This window comes from Streptopelia decaocto (assembly GCF_964273445.1).
Source record: "Streptopelia decaocto genome assembly, chromosome: 1".
In the NCBI taxonomy this organism is placed as follows: Eukaryota; Metazoa; Chordata; class Aves; order Columbiformes; family Columbidae; genus Streptopelia; species Streptopelia decaocto.
In genome coordinates, this window is record NC_138663.1 from 64,099,772 (window position 1) to 64,119,339 (window position 19,568).

Consider the following 19,568-nt stretch of genomic DNA (forward strand, 5'->3'; position numbering starts at 1 on the left):
GAAAGAAGTATTCAAGAAGTTACATATCTACTGCCATCTTCAGAAACATGAGATGGGGGGGTATTTAAAAATAGCACTGGAACTGAAGCCCTGCCAGCTTGCACTGAATTGTGTGGCTTTACTGTACAGAGTAGGCAGTAGTGCCTTTTACAGCTGAGAGTAGTGAAAGGAATTTTCTTCAATTGTGAAGAACAACCACAAGAAGTGGCTTACTGCCTGTGAGCTTATACCATACTCTATGGTATTTGGTAACCCTGCCTTTAACTTGTGTAGCCAGATCAGTCCTGCTTTCTACAGTTCTTTAAAGATAGAAGCTCTTGTGTGTTACACTTAATGCTCTTCCATTCTTGTTCTGTGTCTCTTTAGTATGGCAAAGCACTGTAAATACTTAAGGTAAATCTGTTGACACCCGAATGTTAGACAGGTTGAACTGGAGGCAGCACTTCTATTCATTTTCTTTCATTGTAGTGTTTGGATGAAAGCTCTGCATTTTCTCACTAGTGCTTCTATTTGAAGTCATCTTGACAGGGTTGGTAGAAAGTGTTTACACTGAAATGGGGGTTTTTGCCTTCCTCTGTGGAAGAAGTACGTAGGAATAGTACTTCTATACAGCACCTCTGCTTAAGAACCACTCTTCTGGTTTATTAACAGAACTTTGGTGAGGTTTCCATGCAATAAATACAAGTGCTGTGTATCCATGTGTTTATTTGAGTCAGGATTTACACAGAGATGTTGGCTTTATTCAAGTATGCTGTTTGAGACTTTAAAGAATGGGAGTTCAGGTGGGTTGTGGGTTGTTTGTTTGTTTGTTTTTTGAGGGAGTTTGGGATTGTTTTGGGGCTTGCTCATTGTAGTAGTATCTTAGATACACCATAAGAGCCTCTTGTTACTAGAGCTGAGTGGTTTAACCCTGGAGTTGTAGTTCAGTAGCTAGCAATGGCAGCCTTCAAAGCAGTCCTTTGTTATTAAGTTACTGAGTAGGGCAGGTGCACCATCTAAAGCATGGTCCTCTTTCTGTGGCAGTGCAACTTGTGTCTCGTGCTCCGTAGTAATCAACTGCTGCTGAGGTTTTGATTTAATAATTCCTCGAATATCACTTCTTGTGATAAACTTCTATCATCAGTACACATCCTTCTGTATTTCTGTTTGACCAGCCTGAGTAGCAAACCTGGCTCAGGCTTACTGCATTGTTGAGTGCTGCTGCAGCTAGTGACCTGAAGAGTAGCAGAAGTGTAGGGTTGCTAGCTAGAGTATTATTAACCTGTTAATTACTTGTAGACTTTGCTCTGTTACACAGCTGAAGAAGAGCATTAAGTGTAACACACAAGAGCTTCTATCTTTAAAGAACTGTAGAAAGCAGGACTGAATGCCTTGATGGGTTTTAGGATGACATGATCCAATTTCAGACATAATAAGGAGCACACTTGTGTCATGCTTTGTGCTTCTTCCTCAGCTGAGAATATCATGTGCAATGTAGCTGTGGTACAGCTGCTTTCTCTAACCTGGAGTGACAAGTGTTTGCTATTAATAAGCACAAACTCTAGTTATAGGCTTGCTTTTTTTTTCCTCTGTGAAGTAAAACAGTGTCAATGCTGGAAGAAGTGTCTCCTAGTCACACGGGCTATTTCTTTCAGTGTTGCTAATTCTGGGGGCGTGAGTTCTACTGTTAAAACATCATGTATCATCAGCTTTGCTGTTCCTAAATGGGCAACGAGAATGGTTCCCTTGGTGCTAGCTAAGGCTAGCAAAAGGAAACACCACCACCACACAAAAACCAAAACATACTCTTTAGAAAAGAGAAAAGCATCTTTCATGCCAAATCAGCAACATAATGATAGAGGTGATACTCTTGACATGTGAGTGACAAGGGAAGGGTTGGTGAATCCTGGCTCTTTAAAGGGATAACTGAAAAACTGCTGTTCCTGCTCTGGTTAGAACAGAAACAAACCACTGCCAAACTGCCCTGTCTTGTCCCTTCCATAGACTTTGTCTTATGCTGACGTGGAAGATTGTCAATCTGAGTTTTGTTTAGGTACAGTGAAGGAAAAAGTAGTTTCATCAGAACTTCAACTAGTAAGATGTTCTCAATGATTCATTTCATTTGGGTTTAACATCTGAGATTTACTTGCAGCCTTTTTATCAATGGCTGCTATCATTGATAAAGGTGTCTGAGATGAGTAGTAATGCTAAGTACAGGCTGCAGCCTGAGTGTCCACATGAGCACAGAGGAGCAGGAGAAGATCTCAACCCACCTCAGCTGCTTTTCTAGATCAGCCAGAAGTTGTAAAACTGTGTGAGAGCAGATGCACGTGTAGAGGAAATATAAGCTTTTCTTCCTAGGAAAAGCAATTCCAACTTTTATAAAAACATACATAAAATGACAGCTTCACAACTGGAACAGGTGTGAAAGTAGCACTTACACTGATCTTTTCTGGATCCCTCTGCTATTACGAGAGCTCCAAGTACTTTACTGGTAGAAGTGAGGAAGCTTTTTCTTCCTTAACAGCTCATCTGTTAGGTTGTTCTTTCCCGAGTTAAACCTGAGTAAGAATCAGGGATGAAGCCCATGCCTCCTCTGGGTACCTTTCCTAAGGGAAGGCAATCCCCAACCTTCACAAGCTCTACTGCACAGCACTCAGAAAAGGGTTGTCCTACCATCTTTGTAGGATGTTGACTTTGTGTGTCTTCTTGAGTTTCTCATGTGAGACCTTTGTGGCGATCCTATTTTGGGACTGAAAGGTAAACCTGCACTTTTTATTTCAGAGTTTTGTTATTTACACCTACCAAAATCAGCCGTAAACAGAGGATGCCCAAAATGTACATAATTTCACTGTATTCTGTACACACTTGCCCCATTTACACTAACACAACCAAGCTGTAAGATACTCCCCAGCCTTACAGTGGACCAAATTATACTTCTGTCAGTAACAGAAAGCAACTGTGTGTGCTGTTGCAGCAGTGAGCCAGCACTAGGAGTCCATCCACTGCAAGAAGTGCTCAATCTTTCTTACTTGTACATCCCATCACTTACTGTACCAGGTTCTGGGTTACATCCAGAAAACTGAGTTAAAGTTTTACAAAGGGGGCAAATGCTAATGGGTAAGTGGGGTTCTACTGATAACAGGAACAAAAATCTTTTAGAAACCCCTAGGCATAATGTAACAAAACTAGGCCTGACGTAGCAAGACTAGGCATAATGTAATAGGAGCCTAACAGAAAACAAGAGCTTTATAGAGGCTGGACATGAGGCAAAGTGGGAGGTCCTTGGCTTGCAAGCTGGGAAAGCGGCATGTTCCACTAAATGAAGAAAGAACTACATGACTTTTGTTTGGTAGCAGCACAAAATGACAATATGCATGATCAAGAAATGAGCTCAAGAAGCCGACACCACGGGGGTACCAGGCTGTGAAGATACCGGGGACCACTAGAGATCCCTGATGAAGACTCTCAAATACCAAAGATGGACATTTGGCAAAGGGCAAGGGTATGTAAATAATTTATGTTTAATGCATTAACTAACCTCTAGAAACAAACGAATATGCAATAGGTGTATGTAATAAATAGCAAGAAGTGCAAATCACGCATACGCTCAATTAGAGGAACGATCTTCTGAGTGACTGGCGTACTGCAATAGAAGTAGCTGCGTCTTAACACTTTCAAAACTGTGTTAAAGAGTCTTTTTGCCGACTTTTCAGTATCTACAGGTGAACAGTTAAGCTTATTAAGGCCACAAAAGCTTGACTTTTCAATATGCTAAACTTCCTCTACTTGTTAATCAGCTTGGAAATTTCAAATTTCATCAGACTCATCAATGTGAGTTTATATCTTTTACTCTGAAGATACTTACACTGCAGTCAACAATAGGAAGCTGTAATAATTTTGGCACATAACCATTTTAACACTGCCTGTAACTCTGCTTAAAGGAAACAAAGTATTAAGGGAGTACAGGATTTCACATGTCGACTTTGCAGTTGAGACAGCTGAACAAACATTTTATCAGTTCTAGTTTTCACAACATAAGTAAATTCCAGTCACTGTTGTGAAGCCTGAGCTTCGCTTGATCTTGATTTTAGACCCAACAGTTCTGTTCTCAGTTCTCCAGGCTTAGGAGGTATCTCAGGTATACTCTGGTAAAAACAGAGAAAGACAGTCAGTGTTGTGGCAGAAGAAAAACTAAACTCACAAACCAGGAAGTTAGCATATTCTGTAAGACACAGTGTTATGGCTAAATTGTGGTTTCACTGCCCTCTTTTTTGAGCAGAGTGTAATTTGTACATACAAAACATCTTAAAAATAAACCTATTACCTTTTTGTAATTTGACTTTTACTTCAAAGTAGCAAAATATGGTTTGAAAATAAAAAGAGGGCCACAAAAAGGAAGAACGGACAGTTTGTTTAAACAAAGCTTCTTTTTGCCATTTAGGAAAGTAAGTTTGGTTGAGACGTCTGTAACAGTATTGCTTTAAAGGACCAGCTGAAGTTTCCACACATTCTCCTGGTGAATTAAGAAAAAGTTTCACTGCTTCTGCCTTTCTGTTTTAGCAATTAAGCCCTGGAACTAGAGATTACAATTTAAAAAAGGAAAAGATGCCACATGGTATTTGAAGAACTGTACCTCTTCAAAATTCATGGTAGTTTAAAGAGGTGTAGATCATTCTGAATGAATACACCTATTTGCCTGTAATGAAGGCTACAGTGGAGACTATTAAAATACATAAATTCTTACACATCTATCCATGACTTAAGCCTCATTGCTTAAATTGACATGATTGACTGTCATTGTTTCTAATGTAAACTTTCGATCATCACAGAATCACAGAATGTTGGGGACTGGAAGGGACCTCGAAAGATCATCTAGTCCAATCCCCTTGCCGGAGCAGGAACACCTAGATGAGGTTACACAGGAAGGTGTCCAGGTGGGTTTTGAATGTCTCCAGAGAAGGAGACTCCACAACCTCCTGGGCAGCCTGTTCCAGTGTTCTGGCACCCTCACTGAGAAGTTTCTTCTCAAATTTGAATGGAACCTCCTGTGTTCCAGTTTATACCCATTGCCCCTTGTCCTATCATTGGTTGTCACTGAGAAGAGCCTGGCTCCATCCTCATGACACTCCCCCTTTACATATTTATAAACATTAATGAGGTCACCCCTCAGTCTCCTCCAAGCTAAAGAGCCCCAGCTCCCTCAGCCTTTCCTCATAAGGGAGATGTTCCACTCCCTTATGGGGGGGGGGGGGGGGGAGGGCGGAGAGGGGTAAGCCGCCTATTTAAATCTAATATAGCGCCTTCTTGCTACTTTAGCGCTCTCTTCAAAACTCAACTTCCCACGGTGGAAACCCCTTCTCAAGAAGTTTCCGTGGCTTTTTTACTCTCGGTGCCAGGTCACCAGTTTGACGGCAGCTCCCAAGACTAGCGGTTTCTTTCCAGTCGGCCCGAGATCTTTCTACCCAAAACCTCTACAGGTGACCCTCCGTCCGGCACACACGCTACCGGTCGCAGTAACGCGACGAGCGAGCAGCGCCCTCCGAGCACTTACAAGGTCAGGCCGGTAGTACCTGTGCACCACCTCGGCGCCGGCGAACATGGCCAGCATGCTGGCCGCCAGCGTCTTCAGGTAGGTGGGCCAGGGCACGCCGGCGGGCATGGCGGCGGGGGAGGGCCCGGGGCGGCGCCTTCTCCTCGAGGAGCTCCCACAAGCCTCCCGGAGGCGGCAGAACCCGGGACGGGCCGCGGCCCCGGCGCCCCCGACTACCGACACACGCAACGCGCCGGAAGTGCGTCATGCCCCGCGCCTCCGGAGCGGCCACAGCATGGCGGCGGGGGGGACAGGCCCAGCCCTCGGGGGGAGGAGTACCCTGCTGCGGGTGACGTCAGCAAGTCATGACGCAAGCAAGTCGTGACGCAAGCCCGAAACTCCGAGGTCGCGGCGGGGCTCAGCGGGAGCCGGCGGTGCTACCCGTCGGGCGCGGCTGAGCCGCCCGCCACCTCCCACCGCCCGAGCAGCCGCTCCCGGCCCGGAGCCGCGGGCGAGGCCGCTGGGAGCCGCTTCCCCACCGGCACCGCCCCCTCCCCGCCCGCCTCCCTCGCTGGCCCGGCCGGCCGGCTGCGCGCTCCCATTGGCCGCCGCCGCTCACGTGACGCGGGGCTGCCTGGCAGGTCGGTTGGGGCGCTGAGGAGCGGGGGGAGGGGGCGGAGGGGCGGCCGGTGACAATAGCCCCATCGGCGGCGGGTTACGCGCCCGGGCATGGAGGCCGAGGAATTGGGCAGGTACCGGTGGGGGCGCGGAGCCGCGCTTGGGCCTCGCGTTGTGCAGTCGCCGTTGCCTTCCTCCTTTTATCCGGGGCCGGGGCCAGCCGGGGCCGGGCTGTGGCGGCCCCTCTCCCATCCCCTCCCCCGGGCCCGCCCTGGGCACAAAGCGGGACAGAGGGAGGCGTGTGGGAGGGAACGCGGTGAGATGGGCCCGGAGCCGTGGGGCGGCCCTGTGAGGGAACGGGGAAAGGCTGGCGGAGGCGTTGGGCTGTGGGGCGCGATGCCGCGTTTGTGTATCGCCGGGGAGCACGGCCGGGGTCTGCGGGCTTTGCTGTGGGTGAAGCGCGGTTGACGTGCGGCGGGGACCGACAGGAGGGACGTGCGTGGGGCTGCGCGTTTATGTGGGGGTGGGAGGAGGAGGGAAAGTTGATGGGTGCTGGTGAGGGGAGGGGAGGTTTGCGAGCTGGGCCGGGGGTGAGGAGGCAGGAGCCGGCGCTCGGAGCCCCCTCTCCGCTGGGGTGTGTGGCGGGGCCGGGCAGCCCCGCTGGGAAGGGGCGTCCGGGTTTGTTGGCGTGCAGTGGGAAGGGGGTTTGCTCGGTGTTCGGAAACTCGTGTGCGTGCGGATGGTGGCGGCCTGTGTGCGGAGGGGTGGGTTTGTAAATGGTTTCGTCTGTTTTTGTTCCAGTGAACGTGTCTCTTCTCTTATTTTTTTCTTTTCAATTTGAACCTGAACTGAAGGGGATTTTAAATTACTACCTGTTTCTCATGGAACTGAAAATATTTTTTTAAATGTTCCATGATACGTACATCAATAACACAATATTGTTTTTCTGAGCCCTTGCAACAAAAATGATCTGAAAAAAAGGTATATGAGGCTTAGAGATGGGATTAAAAGCTCTCTTTCATCTTATTACCATGTGGTTACAGGACTTGTCCGTGATATGGTGCAAGTTTTCCTTCATTTAAAGGGAATTTTAGAAGAAAGAGACTTTAAATACGCATAGAATAAGAAGACATGTATTATAAGAAGACTTGTTAGAGACCATTCTTGGGTTAGATGCTTTCACGTCTTTCTTATTTAGTCGGTTCTGCTCTGTATAATTAAGGATTTATTACATTAAGAACTGGATTCTGCATGTCTCAGTCGTGTTTCCTAATAGAAATCTGAAGATCAGTTTTGTTCTGTTCGGTAACTGCACAAGTATTTTGTATAAAATGGAATTCTTCCAGCAGGGGAAAGGTTGAGGTACTTTCTGTACTCCGAAAATCTCCCATTACTTTGTTAGGCAACTGCCTGAGGAATCTGACAAACCCATCTTTAAATTTATTCTCCTTGGTTCAGGGCAGGTATTTGGTTCAAAATCAGTGGCCTGAGACTATGGACTATTATGGCATAAGTCTGATTTACAGTGAGTTCTTAAATATTCTTAAATACTCATTGTGTAACAGAGAATGATCCCTTCTTTTGAGATATTTCTATATAACTAAAAATGATTCGGTGTTGTTATGAATAGCTTTGAGATTATAAAATTATTTCCTGAAAGTTTACTCTTCATTAAATCTTTTCTATATATTTGTGTGGCAGTAGAATCTATGGACAAGAAGGCAGCTGCGCAGGTAGAAGGGAATGACAGTATGAAGCAGAAGTTTGTGTTGGGGCATGAGGGCTGTAAGTGACTAATAAACATGTGGAGCAGAAGAGCTGTATATGGAAAACTGTGCGTGGAGGGAGGCTGAATTTGTGTGTGTAACTCTTGTATAGAATAAGTGCGGTATTTCTGTTAGGATCCAGTGTGGGATAACTGGATGGCATCTGCCACACTCTTTGTTAAAGCTGTTTAATAATCTGCATAGTAACTAATGCTGTGTACATTCATGCTGCTTTGTAGTCCAGAATGATTCATGCATTTTGTGTCATGTCAGATAAAGTAACTGATGTAACATTAAGAAAATCTAAAACTTGGGAAACTTGAAGTCCAAAGAGTTTTAACTCATGATGTAAATTTTAAGTGTATTTGATAGACAGTTTGCCTTGGTAATGTGTGCTACAGAGTGGGCTTTTTTTTTCAGAAAAAAAGGGAAAAGCTCTACACTTAACTTAAAAATGTTGTGATTCTTACACGTTATAGTAATCATGAGAGAACTGTACTGTTAATGTTGGGTTTAACATCACCTGATACCAGCTAAGCAGTCAGGGCACTTAGTGGGTTGTGAGTAATTTACTGACTTGCTAAAAGAGTTGTTGCAGGACATAAGTGCAGTACATACCGACCTTGACAAAGCTTGATATTTACGGTCAATTTGGTACATCACTAAATTTCTAAATTGTTGATAAATTATGTCTCTTTTTTCTCCCTTCCTAAGATACTACGCATATCTTCAGCAAGCTCAAGCTTTTTACACGTTTCCGTTCCATCAGATGATGACTGCAGTGCCTAACGTGGAAGTCATGGCTGAGCAGCCGACTCTAGAGGGCATTCCAGAGCCAAACCTTGCTCAGGAGCCTCCTAAAGGTAGTTTGACTTGACTGGGCTTTGCTAAGTAAGTTAAAATGTTAGTAGTGGTTTGGGGGAAACAATTATTGACCTTAAACTGCTTCTTTGGACCTAATGGATTTCTTGATGCTCTTTGAGTGAGTATGGATTAATTGTATTCTTTAAGTAATATTTGTTACCAGACAATTTAAAAGATGAGAGGTAAACCCAGTTGATAGTATTCACATTGTTCAGTCTCACAAAATTATCTTGTTGCAGGAAAATCAGGTTTTTGTTTCAGTAGATAAATGTATCACTTTTTGCTGATTTCGTATTTTTAATATTATGTTAGTTTTCTTTTTTCAGTCTGAGTTTAAAATATTTTTTTTATATTTCTGCCAGAGAAGCACAGGATAATACTGTTCATTTGAAATATTTGTGTTTAAATTGTGTTTTAGTAATCACAAAAAGCTTATTGCTTATATTCATTAAGGATTAGTTGTTTTTAGCAAAGCTTATTTAAATAAATATAAATAATACTGTAAAGTGTCCTGTATGTGACAGGAGTTTTGTACTTCATGCTCTTGTACATTGCCTTCTTTTCCATCCATTAGGATTTTGTACACTTAGGCTTTTCACTAACCATGCCAGGAAGAGATCCCTTGTTCTGTTACTCATATGCTTGCTCTTTACCACATAAAAAAGGCAGTGGTCTCTGCCATGCTGAAATTCTGATACTACAGCAAATATTCACACACTGAGTTTTGTCTTACTTGTAATATTTAGATGTAGGTCAGAGCTGAATGTGCCAAGGTAACATATTGGCCAATTCATGCGATGATATTGCTTAAGTGCATCCTTTGATTAGCTTCATTTTTTCTTTTTCAGTTGTAATGCATGGCCAGATGAAATCATAGGTAGAAAACCTGCAGTTTAAAATAGTTGAGACTGCTCCATTAGTTCACAGTATTATTTGCTACAGTTAGGATGCATCTCAAGTGCTATAAAGTTAAGCTTCTTTTGCAGCTTTGTTGCTGAATGATATGATGTCACCATGAGCACGTTATTTGGCTGCACTTTCAAGCGTTTTTAGACAACAGTGATCTTCTGTTACAAAACTGTTCCCTAATGTTTTTGCACGAGTTGAAAGTTGGGTAAAGCCTTCAAAGGCAGGGCTTGAAGATTTACCAAATGTGTGTGAAATTTACGGGAGCATAGCTTGAGTACTGTTGCTTACAGCTTTCCTAAGAAGTTGCTCCAATAACAGGATAGGAATTTCACATTATTTTTGTCCTTCTTGTAAGAAAGCTGAGAGCAAACAAAAACAGCCCATTAAAAGATGCAGACTTAGGGCAGTGCCCTGGTATCCATATTTATTCATTGGGGAGAGGTTCATCTAGACATTTTGAAAATAAGATGAAGTCTCAATTTTCAAGTAATAGATTACCTTAGCTCTTTGCTGATTTCTGCTAAATATGTTTTGATATTTTTCAAGTTATGTTCTGTAACTCGACATCATTAATGAACAAGGATAGAGAGCAATTGCTGGATGGTCGTGACCAGGACATGTGCTGATTGTATCTTGAAGCTTTAGGGGGTAGAAGATGATAGAGTTTCAAATGAGTGAACAGTGACTACTTTCTGCTTGCATTTTGTAAATAAAAATTGAAGTTTGATGGCATTAATTCAAAATGAGATCCTGAAGCTCTCATATGTTACCTTGCTATACTGGACAGTATCGGTTCTGCAAACAATAAACTGTGAATAGTTTATGTAGCATTCAGCCTGTGTGTTTGTGTTCCTGACATTGCAGTGTAGGTAATCTTTGAGACTTTTTGCTTTTGATGTACTGTTCAGTTTCTTCAATATCTTATGTCATAGGTAACAATCAACTTTCATGTTTAGAAGCTGAAGTGTGACTAGTAGACTAAGAACAGCATTGTGAACAACAAAACCTAGTCGGGAGGTTATTCTTGGTTTGCATCCTAAGTCAACAGAATTGTCTGGGAGGAGAGTGTCTGTGATACAGAGACCGCAAAACTGGGATTCATCTGATAATTGTTCAAATTAATGAATTTTGAATGTAAAGTTATCTGTCTGACTTCTTTTTGTATCCAAACATTTGGCTCAGTGTTTTTGAGTATGCACACTGCAGCATTAGAAACTTACAAAAAGGATATTTGTTGTGTGTTTTCAGAAGTTAAAAAAGGAGGAAGGAAAAGAAAAGCCAAAGCAACTGAGCCAAAGCAACCCAAAAAGCCTGCTGCTAAAAAAGAAAAAACAGCCAAGTCAAAAGGCAAACAAGAAAAGATCACAGATACTTTTAAAGTCAAGAGAAAAGTGGACCGTTTTAACGGTGTATCTGAAGCGGAACTTCTGACCAAGACTTTGCCTGATATTTTGACCTTTGATCTGGACATTGTAATAGTAAGTAACTCACAAGGTTAGGTAGAAAAGCTAATAGTCTGTACTCACTGGTTATGATTTATATGCCTTCTGCTTACTTATCTGTATTGCTTATAAGGCAAGATCTTGCAAGATAAAGTATATAAGCTGTTTCCTGTGTGTAGAACTGCTTTGCATTTTCTGTTAAAAATCATAGTAACATAGTTCTAATTTCTGAGAAGTCTAATACTTAGGTATAGTACATAGTCATGAGAGACCGTTACTTGACACTTGGTTTACTGGAAGCACTACACCAGTGGCTGTAAAACACACTGTGAGCTGCTCTTTTGACATTGCACATTTAAATGAGATACTGTCAATTTTTTTAAACGGTGACGGATGGTGCTATTAACACGGTTTTGTTTATTGAAAGTAACTTAAAGAGAATTGAATAAGCTTCTTTACTGTAACTTGGTTAAATTCCTGACTAGCAAGCTGTGCTCCCATCATTAAAATGGACTGGTATCTTCGTTTGTAGATTGGCATAAACCCCGGCTTGATGGCAGCTTACAAAGGACATCATTACCCTGGACCTGGAAACCATTTTTGTATGTTTTTATTTTCCTATTCTATTTATAGAATTTTCAAAACTTTGTTAGAACTTTTAGCAGTTTAATTAAACTGATTTGGTTTCTGCCTTTTTTTTTTTGGATGCAGAGAGGAATTTTGCTTTTAAGCATCCAAGAGTGATTTAAATCCCATGACTACTTCTGTCAAGTATCGTACATGAAAAGGAATAAAAGATCAATAATCAATGCCTTTCAGTTCAGGTTTAGAATTTACATGTAAACATAGTTTACCAGATTGTATTACCAAATAACTTCTTGGTATGTTAGTGTGCAACATAAGGAATAAAAATAAAATCTCTAGTACTTGAGTTATCAAGGGTAAATCAATAGGCATCAATTTCTGATATAAAACTACACACATTTTTCCAAAAAATGCATTTCAGCAAGCCCTCTTCTCTTTGCACTTATTCATCTCTTCTAAACAAGCTTTCTAACTGATGAAAAAGCAAAAACCATTACCCTTGCCCAATAAGCATATGACTCTAGCATACCTGATTCTCCAGACCGATATTTTTTCTTAGGTATTTTTCTATTTAAATAACATTTCTGCAGCACATTCCCATAAAGAAAGATCAGACCTGAACTTTAAAGTGCTCTCTTTTGCTGGGAGCCATTCTAGTTGTGGAGCTCCACATGGGCTAATTTGCAGCCCTGTGATACTACAGCCAAATGCTTCTGGTGTCCAGCCAGCTTGTAAATCAGGCTCAGGTATTTCTGCGGTGTTCTGCACACTAGCCAGACTGATGACCTCCTGTACCGAGAAGCAGACCAGCTGTGCATGCTCTGACAAATCCAGGGGTTTGTAAGCTTCCTATGTCATTAGGAGCTAGCTGTGTTTAACTTGTGCTTAAGAGATTGGCAGTGCATATCACCCAAACTAGACTTTTATGCACCCCAAGCTAGACTTTTATACACTAAATATGAATGGATGATGTCCACGTGTTCTGTCAGAGAGGCTCAGTTCAAGGAGAAGTGACAGCAAGGTTGTGAAAGAAAACTGATAACTTGTATTTGTCACATTCTTTCCCATAAAATCCAGAGTGATCACCTTCACTTCACCTGTTTAAGTGAATCACAAAATCTAAAGCTCTTTCCTGAACCTTTAGAATAAAAGTCTGGTTTCCATACCTAGGATCATGGTGAGGAATTCCTTTTGTTTCCTAGGAACTTCTGTCCTCTTGCAGTAGATAGAGTCATTTTGGTTATTTTAAACTTTTTCTAGATAGGTCAGTAGTCTTCCCAAATTAATTGATGCTCAGTTAACATAGACTCTTCCTTTAGCATTCCAGTACTCTGATGGGCGAGGGGGTTGTTTCGTTTTGTTTTCCTTAGAAAAAGGCAAATGTATTTATCTTCCTACTTAACAGGGAAGTGTCTGTTCATGTCCGGTCTAAGTAACGAACAGCTGAACCATATGGATGACCACACCTTGCCACATAAATATGGGATTGGATTTACAAACATGGTTGAAAGGACAACACCTGGAAGCAAAGACCTCTCCAGGTAGGATAACAAGGGGGAATATGGTGCTTGTTAATAAATTCCTAGTTGTGATTATAATTTTGAGTACTTTCTCTTTTAGCAAAGAGTTTCGGGAAGGAGGGCGAATTCTGATGCAGAAGTTACAAAAGTATAAACCTCGTATAGCAGCTTTCAATGGAAAATGTGAGAACCTTGATTTTACATGAATTTGTTCTGTCAGTAGCTCTTTTTGTCCACTTATCCTATCTTCTTTTCATTTTAGGTATTTATGAAATTTTTAGTAGAGAAGTTTTTGGAATAAAAGTTAAGAACTTGGAATTTGGACTGCAGCCACACAAGGTGCCAGATACAGAAACTGTAAGTATTGATACTGAGTAAGAAAAACAGGGCACTCCATTTTGGCGATTTCAAAACTAACAAAGTCTCAGGACTTGCATGCATTTACAATAATGTCAAAGTTTGCCCAACGTACAAGGGATATGAAAGATGCTTACTTGAGGAAGGGATATAGTGTGATTTTGAGACATGTCTTTAATGTGGCTTCTTCAAACTTGCAGACTTTATTTGGGAAATGGTGTATTATGATTAGTAGGTTAGTACATTCCACCAGGCCTATCTAAAATATGAATAAAATATACATGATTTTATGGCAACTGTCACCTACTTTCATCCTGTGTCCAGTTCCCTGTATGTTTGTGTTACTGAATTTTGAGAGCAAACATGGCCATGGTGCTAGTAGTGGAGGAGAAAGAATAGTAATTCCATCATTGTGCTGTTACATGCTACAGCTACAGTGCTACTGGATCAGGGCATGCCCAAGCATTTCCATCAGACTCAGTCTTAAGCTGATTTGCAGCTTGAAATTAAATTGGATACTTAAACAGTTTGATGAAGAGTGCATTAGTCATAGACATCTAGTGCTGGAAGATATCTCAAGAGACCAGCAATGTATCATCACAAACAGGTTTGCTTAACCTGTTCTTATAAACAGGTTAAGGCAAAGGCAATTACACTGGCACCCAAGGTAGCTTATTCCAAAGCTTCATTACCTTGTCAGTTCAGAAGTCTGGGTTTGTTTTTTATTTTCTTTCTGTCTATCCCAAATTACTAGTGTGGCAATTTTAAACTGAATTTAAGATGTTCTTCTGTAATAGCAGAATGTTTCCATCAGGGCCCGAAGAAACATTGGTGATAAAGTGCTTGCTTCTTAAGTAGCTCTTAAACACTTTTGAAGTCGATGTATTTCTAAGAAAGATAAATAATCCTTTTTAAAAGTACTTTTTCATAAATACTGCACAGTAATAAAAGTATTGGATACAGTTCCCTTTTCCTGAAATAACTTTAGAGCTCTAATTAGGGCTGTCGGCAGAGATAGAGATGCTTAAGTTGGCTTGAGCCACCCTAACTCCAGATTTTCAAACCCTGGCGAGTGTGATGCAGATACACTTGGCCAAGAAGCCAGGCTAATGAAACTGTGACTGTTTTGGGATGTTTGCAGAGGCTATCACGTTCTCCTCTGGGGACTTGCTGGCTCAGAGCTCTGCTTGCTCAGGGAGCTCCGGAGTGCACTTTACTTTCTGACATAAGCTTGTAAATGGTATTTCTTGTAACACACGCTGGTGCTGCTGCTGCTGCTCCTGCAGCACATAAACAACTGGTGAACATTGTCCTCGTTTCAGCAGCTGATAATCAGCCCCTCTCTTTGGGGCAAGATATCTAGCTGATCGAGGGAAAACAAAAGGCTCCTTTTCTCCTCTCCCACAACCACTCATGGCACTGGGTGAGGTTTGTACAAAGGGTTAAAACAGTGAGCTGAACTGTGTACGTTATTCTTGATATGCTAAATATTAGCTCCTAGTTCAGGGACCAGTAATGCTATTTTTCTTGCTCTTTGTCTCAAGCTCTGCTACGTTATGCCATCATCCAGTGCAAGATGTGCTCAGTTTCCTCGCGCGCAAGATAAAGTTCATTATTACATAAAGCTGAAAGACTTAAGGGATCAGCTGAAAGGCATCACACCAAACACAGAGGTGCAGGAGGTGCAGTACACGTTTGACTTGCAACTTGCACAAGGTATAGTGGTTATTTTTTTAGTCCTTTATTAAATGCAGTGTCACGTACAACACAACCATTTCCTAAGCAAAAGGAAATCAAGAATTTAAGGGGAAGGAAGAGACATGCCGTCTTCTCTAAATTACGTGGCATAGAATTACTTCCACTTTCTTTTTAGTGTAGTCGTAATTCTCTAAGGGGAGCAAAATTATCTTTAAAATGCGTGGCTGTTTTTTCAAATGTTCTCTGATAAAAGCACTCTTTGATCATTTTTGTTCTGAATATTAATACTTGAGGTCTTCTCTTTCGGCAGAGGATGCTAAAAAGATGGCTGTCAAAGAAGAAAAATATGATCCAGGTTACGAAGCAGCATATGGAGGAGCTTACTGTGACCGTGCGCCGTATGAAAGCGAACAGTGCCATTTCTCTTCAAATGGAACTGGTAAAGTTCAGCGCTTGGGGTGTTCAGTCTGTAAACCGTTACTCCTGAACAAATACTTTCTACCCTTTTATAAATTCATACAATATATTTGAAATATAGAAGCGGTTAAACTCTCACAAAAACTACATATCCCCTCAATTATGTGAGAGTGGAAATAAATGAAAAGTCATTTGCTTTATTTAGAATCAATTTTCTGAAACTTCAGATTGTCTCCCCAAACTCTGAGTGACTCCCAAGATCTGACAAACAGACACAACTAGTGACTGACACAGTAAACCTCTTCAACTACAGTGACTTGTATAACTGTATCATGCTTTTCAGAGCAGAAGAGAGGGCTGGTACTTTTTTTTCTTTCATTCCTAAGGAAAGCAAAGCCAGAGAATGGTGGAACAGATACAGTGAAAGTGCAGCTGAGGTGGTTCCATTGCTGGTGGGCCAGATGAAGGAGCAGTATTGGAAGGATGAGTCTAGTAATCTAGCTGTAATTAAGAAGTTGGGAATTTTATTTCCCAAAATACTACCAGCTGTAATTAAAAAAGAAAAAACAGTGGCGAAGGCAGTCACTTTGGAGTAATCACCTTCCTCTGAAGTCTTAAATTTTCAGTCCTGATTTCACGTTGTGAATTGAAATTTGCATTCTGTCTACCCTACTTTGTCAGAGAGAATGTCCTTTCGATGAGAAAAAATTTATTCATATGAAACACTGTGAAGTGAGGTATATGCTTAAACTTTTAGACTCTTAATTTGTATAGATGCAGTCACCCTTCAGAGAAGATGTGGAGAAATTATAATTTGAGGAAATGATCTGAAACTACAAAAGTAAATGCTCAAAAGAATGTTTAAACTACACCCTGAGTAGATGGTTGAAAAATAGAGGAAAAATGGAAACTGCAAATATCTTTTGGTTTTGTTTTTTGTTTTTTCTTTAGAGGTTGTTTTGGGTGGTTAGGGTTTTTTTTGCCAGTGGCATTGTCTGTATTTTGTTTAGATTTAGTGGTATCGGTTGCTTTTTTTTACCTCTATTTGTTTGTTTTGGCAGCAGCGGATCCACAGTACTGTGAAGGGTCGTCCTTTGGTGAAGTTCCTAATGGACAATGGATGACCCAGTCCTTTGCAGACCAGATTCCAGAGTTCAGTGCTGGTTTGACAAGGGAAGAAGAGGGAAGCAGCGCCTAAGAGCCGTTTCTTCTCGGCCATCCATACATGCTGCAGTTTTAATGCAGTGATCAAGATTGGTACCTCGGTTCTCCAACTGAAGCATATTAATAGTATTTTATCTCCACTAGGTATTTTATTATAGTCTGAAGTAAGTGTGTGGTAGGCTCAAATCAATGAACTAGAGAATTTTAAGAAACTGTCCAGACTTTTTAAAAAAAAGTTAGCCCTTTTTTGTATATGAGTTTTATATGTAATGTATACCACTTCTTGTATTTTTTGACAAATTGTTTTCTCATTTGTGAAGATTTCTTTGGGGCGTTAATTTTATTCCATAGATCGTAATGTAGTAGTAGCAGCAGCAGTATACTTTTTACTGATGCCTCAAAATTTGGATAATCTCATAATCCTTTTCTATCCAAAGGGGAAAACGAGAAGTGCACCCTTATCTTACATGAAGTGGTGATTTTAATCATGCACAGTTAAGCAAATGGTGCTTTTTAAGTCTGCCTTTTACCTTACAAAGTGCAGAAAGTTGTGTTCTGCAGCTGTGAGTAACGAATATTTTCTGGGTGGGATGAGAGAGCTCTGTCTGTAGTGACTGGACCATATCTGGGATTAAGGGAGTGGAGACATCGTCTCAAGTCACAGCACTTGGGAGGAAAATTTGTGTTGCATGGGATGGGCCCTACATATGCTAGCGGAGCTGTTTTAGGGTAAGGTGTCCCTGCCACTCCATCTCTTTCCCCCTTAAATTCCAATGTGAGGAACTGGAATTCCTTATAAACAAAGGGTGGTTCTTGAATTCTGTGGCATTTAAACTCTCAGTTATTTCTGTGTGATTAGCCTCTTCACCTGGCTTTTGACCAGGAGACAAGCCCTTTGAAAAGATTACATTGCAGGGAACAGAAAGGCCTTCTCTGTAAAAATCACGTATAGCTACATTGTTTACATCAAGTGCAGTTAGAAAAGGGTGAAGGAGGTTTGTGGTTTAGCAGTTGTTAACATTCAGTTCTCTTCAATCTCTAAGACCTTGGAGGGTGTTCTTGTTCCTCTTACAAGGAAAAATCACTAAGTTAAACATAAGGGGGCAGCAGTTCCGTGACTAAGAAGTCAGCTGTAGAAAGTACAGCTCTTTTCTGAGGAGCTTGCTTAAACGAGACACACTTTTGGTCAAGATTAGTGAATGAGAAAGAACTGAGATTCCATGCTTGTGCCTGACCATCATCTTTCCCTCTTCTATCAGGAGGGAAGAGATGAAGTAAAAGCAATAAGCTGATCAAAGCATGAACGTTTCGGTGATCTTATGACAGTAGGTGCTTCACATACTTGAAAAATAGATACAAATGGTATCTCTGCAATGCACACTGGCCAGAGATTCCCGTACTGGTGTGTTTTATCCTTTCCTCACAGCCAGTGACAGTTGTTAAGCATTGAGCATAGCCAGTTAGTGTAGATTCTAACCCTGCTGTCACAGCTCTCACTGAGATCACGTGCTGTCGACCTGGTGTGAGGCAGGCATGATGTTTACAGCTTTCTTCCCAAATTATGTGGCTTAATTCTGAGCGTCTTAAATCAAGAAAGCGTGCGTTGCAATTCCGATTGTGCTTATTAGCGTCAGCCTAAAGCTGTTCAGTATATTGTCCAAAAGGTATAGGATTTGTCTTGTCTATTATTTAAAGTGTACTGTATCGTGTATTGCTGTTTACATGGATGTTTTCCTGCAGGTGCTCAAAGTATCTTGCATCAGGGATTTGTTACAATTCCTTTTTATTTTTCAGCACAACTCGAAGTATGTAATTAGCACTGCTGAGTATGTAGCACAGTAGGATATAACTACTGTAAGACTATCCCGTTTGATTGGAAGGGAAAGGTCTCTTGAATGGAGTCACCTACTAGGTTCTCTAGGTATCAAATACAGCAAAGTGTACAGTGACTCTTTCGCTAAATATTGCAATTCTGTGTGTTCTCCCTCAGAACTGGTGCTTTTTTCATTACGGTAATACAAAAGTTCTGAATCTGTCCTAAATCTATCCATGTTTCACAATAAAATCAGGAATTGTACTGCTGTGTCCTAGAATGCTTTTGCATCTTGCTAGCAGGGGTCTAAACACAAAGCAGAACGTGTAACACACGGCAACTCTGCCAAACAGTCACCATGCAACAGAACTCATTAAAATGCTGCATAAGTTTTCATTTTGAGCTGTTGAATGTGAGCTAGGCAACTAAAGACACCTGGGATGTATTAGGTTGGTGCAAAAGAAACTGCGTTTTTTGCATTGTTGAAATTTGCCATTTGATATTGGAAACATTCTTTAAAAAACATGGTTACATTATACATCTGAATGCACTTTTCTCGCTTTCTGGGGTTTTTTGCTACTGACTTATTACTTTCTGTTTATATTTATTTTAAGACTATGGAAATGATGTTAGAAAAAAAGCAAATTCGAGCAGTTTTCTTATTTGAGTTCCAAATGGGTCTTAAAGCAGCGGAGACAGCTCGCAACATCAGCAACCCATTTGGCCCAGGACCTGCTAACAAACATGCAGTGCAGTGCAGTGATGGTTCAATAAGTCTGGCAAAGGAGATGAGAGCCTTGAAGATGAGGAGTGTAGCATCCGGCCATGGGAAGCTGACATCGACCCACTGAGAGCAATTGTCAAAGCCAATCCTCTTCCAACTACACAAGAAGCTGCCGAGGA

At 41.4% G+C, this 19,568-nt stretch overlaps 2 protein-coding genes across 5 annotated transcripts; one reads left to right on the plus strand and one right to left on the minus strand.

The window, feature by feature from the left end:
* Positions 1-3,478: 3,478 nt before the first annotated feature.
* Positions 3,479-5,783, minus strand: UQCC6 (ubiquinol-cytochrome c reductase complex assembly factor 6). Its single transcript, XM_082055137.1, has 2 exons — positions 5,534-5,783; positions 3,479-4,127 (listed from the first exon to the last, which is right to left on the minus strand). Exons 1-2 carry the CDS (start codon positions 5,639-5,641, stop codon positions 4,032-4,034), a joined length of 204 nt encoding a protein of 67 aa, XP_081911263.1. The 5' UTR covers positions 5,642-5,783; the 3' UTR covers positions 3,479-4,031.
* A 234-nt stretch (positions 5,784-6,017) lies between these two features.
* On the plus strand, positions 6,018-19,215 carry TDG (thymine DNA glycosylase). 4 transcript variants are annotated; one of them, XM_082055098.1, is made up of 10 exons: positions 6,018-6,153; positions 8,611-8,759; positions 10,918-11,147; positions 11,644-11,713; positions 13,102-13,237; positions 13,317-13,399; positions 13,479-13,573; positions 15,118-15,289; positions 15,582-15,710; positions 16,750-19,215. In XM_082055098.1, exons 2-10 carry the CDS (start codon positions 8,666-8,668, stop codon positions 16,884-16,886), a joined length of 1,146 nt encoding a protein of 381 aa, XP_081911224.1. In that variant the 5' UTR covers positions 6,018-6,153; positions 8,611-8,665; the 3' UTR covers positions 16,887-19,215. The 4 variants fall into 4 exon arrangements, with proteins under 4 accessions (XP_081911224.1, XP_081911222.1, XP_081911223.1 ...); XM_082055096.1 differs by lacking the exon at positions 6,018-6,153 and adding an exon at positions 6,163-6,264; XM_082055097.1 differs by lacking the exon at positions 6,018-6,153 and adding an exon at positions 6,163-6,264 and having other exon boundaries at positions 16,753-19,215.
* Positions 19,216-19,568: the final 353 nt, after the last annotated feature.

Bases quoted from the DNA above. Each gene is read 5' to 3' on its own strand.
- UQCC6 (XM_082055137.1), bottom strand. From the start codon at position 5,641: ATGCCCGCCGGCGTGCCCTGGCCCACCTACCTGAAGACGCTGGCGGCC. The intron at 4,128-5,533 runs GTAAGTGCTCGG...TGTTTTTACCAG, and splicing joins GGTACTACCGGCCTGACCTT to AGTATACCTGAGATACCTCC.
- TDG (XM_082055096.1), top strand. From the start codon at position 6,242: ATGGAGGCCGAGGAATTGGGCAG. The intron at 13,574-15,117 runs GTAAGTATTGAT...CTTTGTCTCAAG, and splicing joins AGGTGCCAGATACAGAAACT to CTCTGCTACGTTATGCCATC. The intron at 15,711-16,749 runs GTAAAGTTCAGC...TTGTTTTGGCAG, and splicing joins TTTCTCTTCAAATGGAACTG to CAGCGGATCCACAGTACTGT.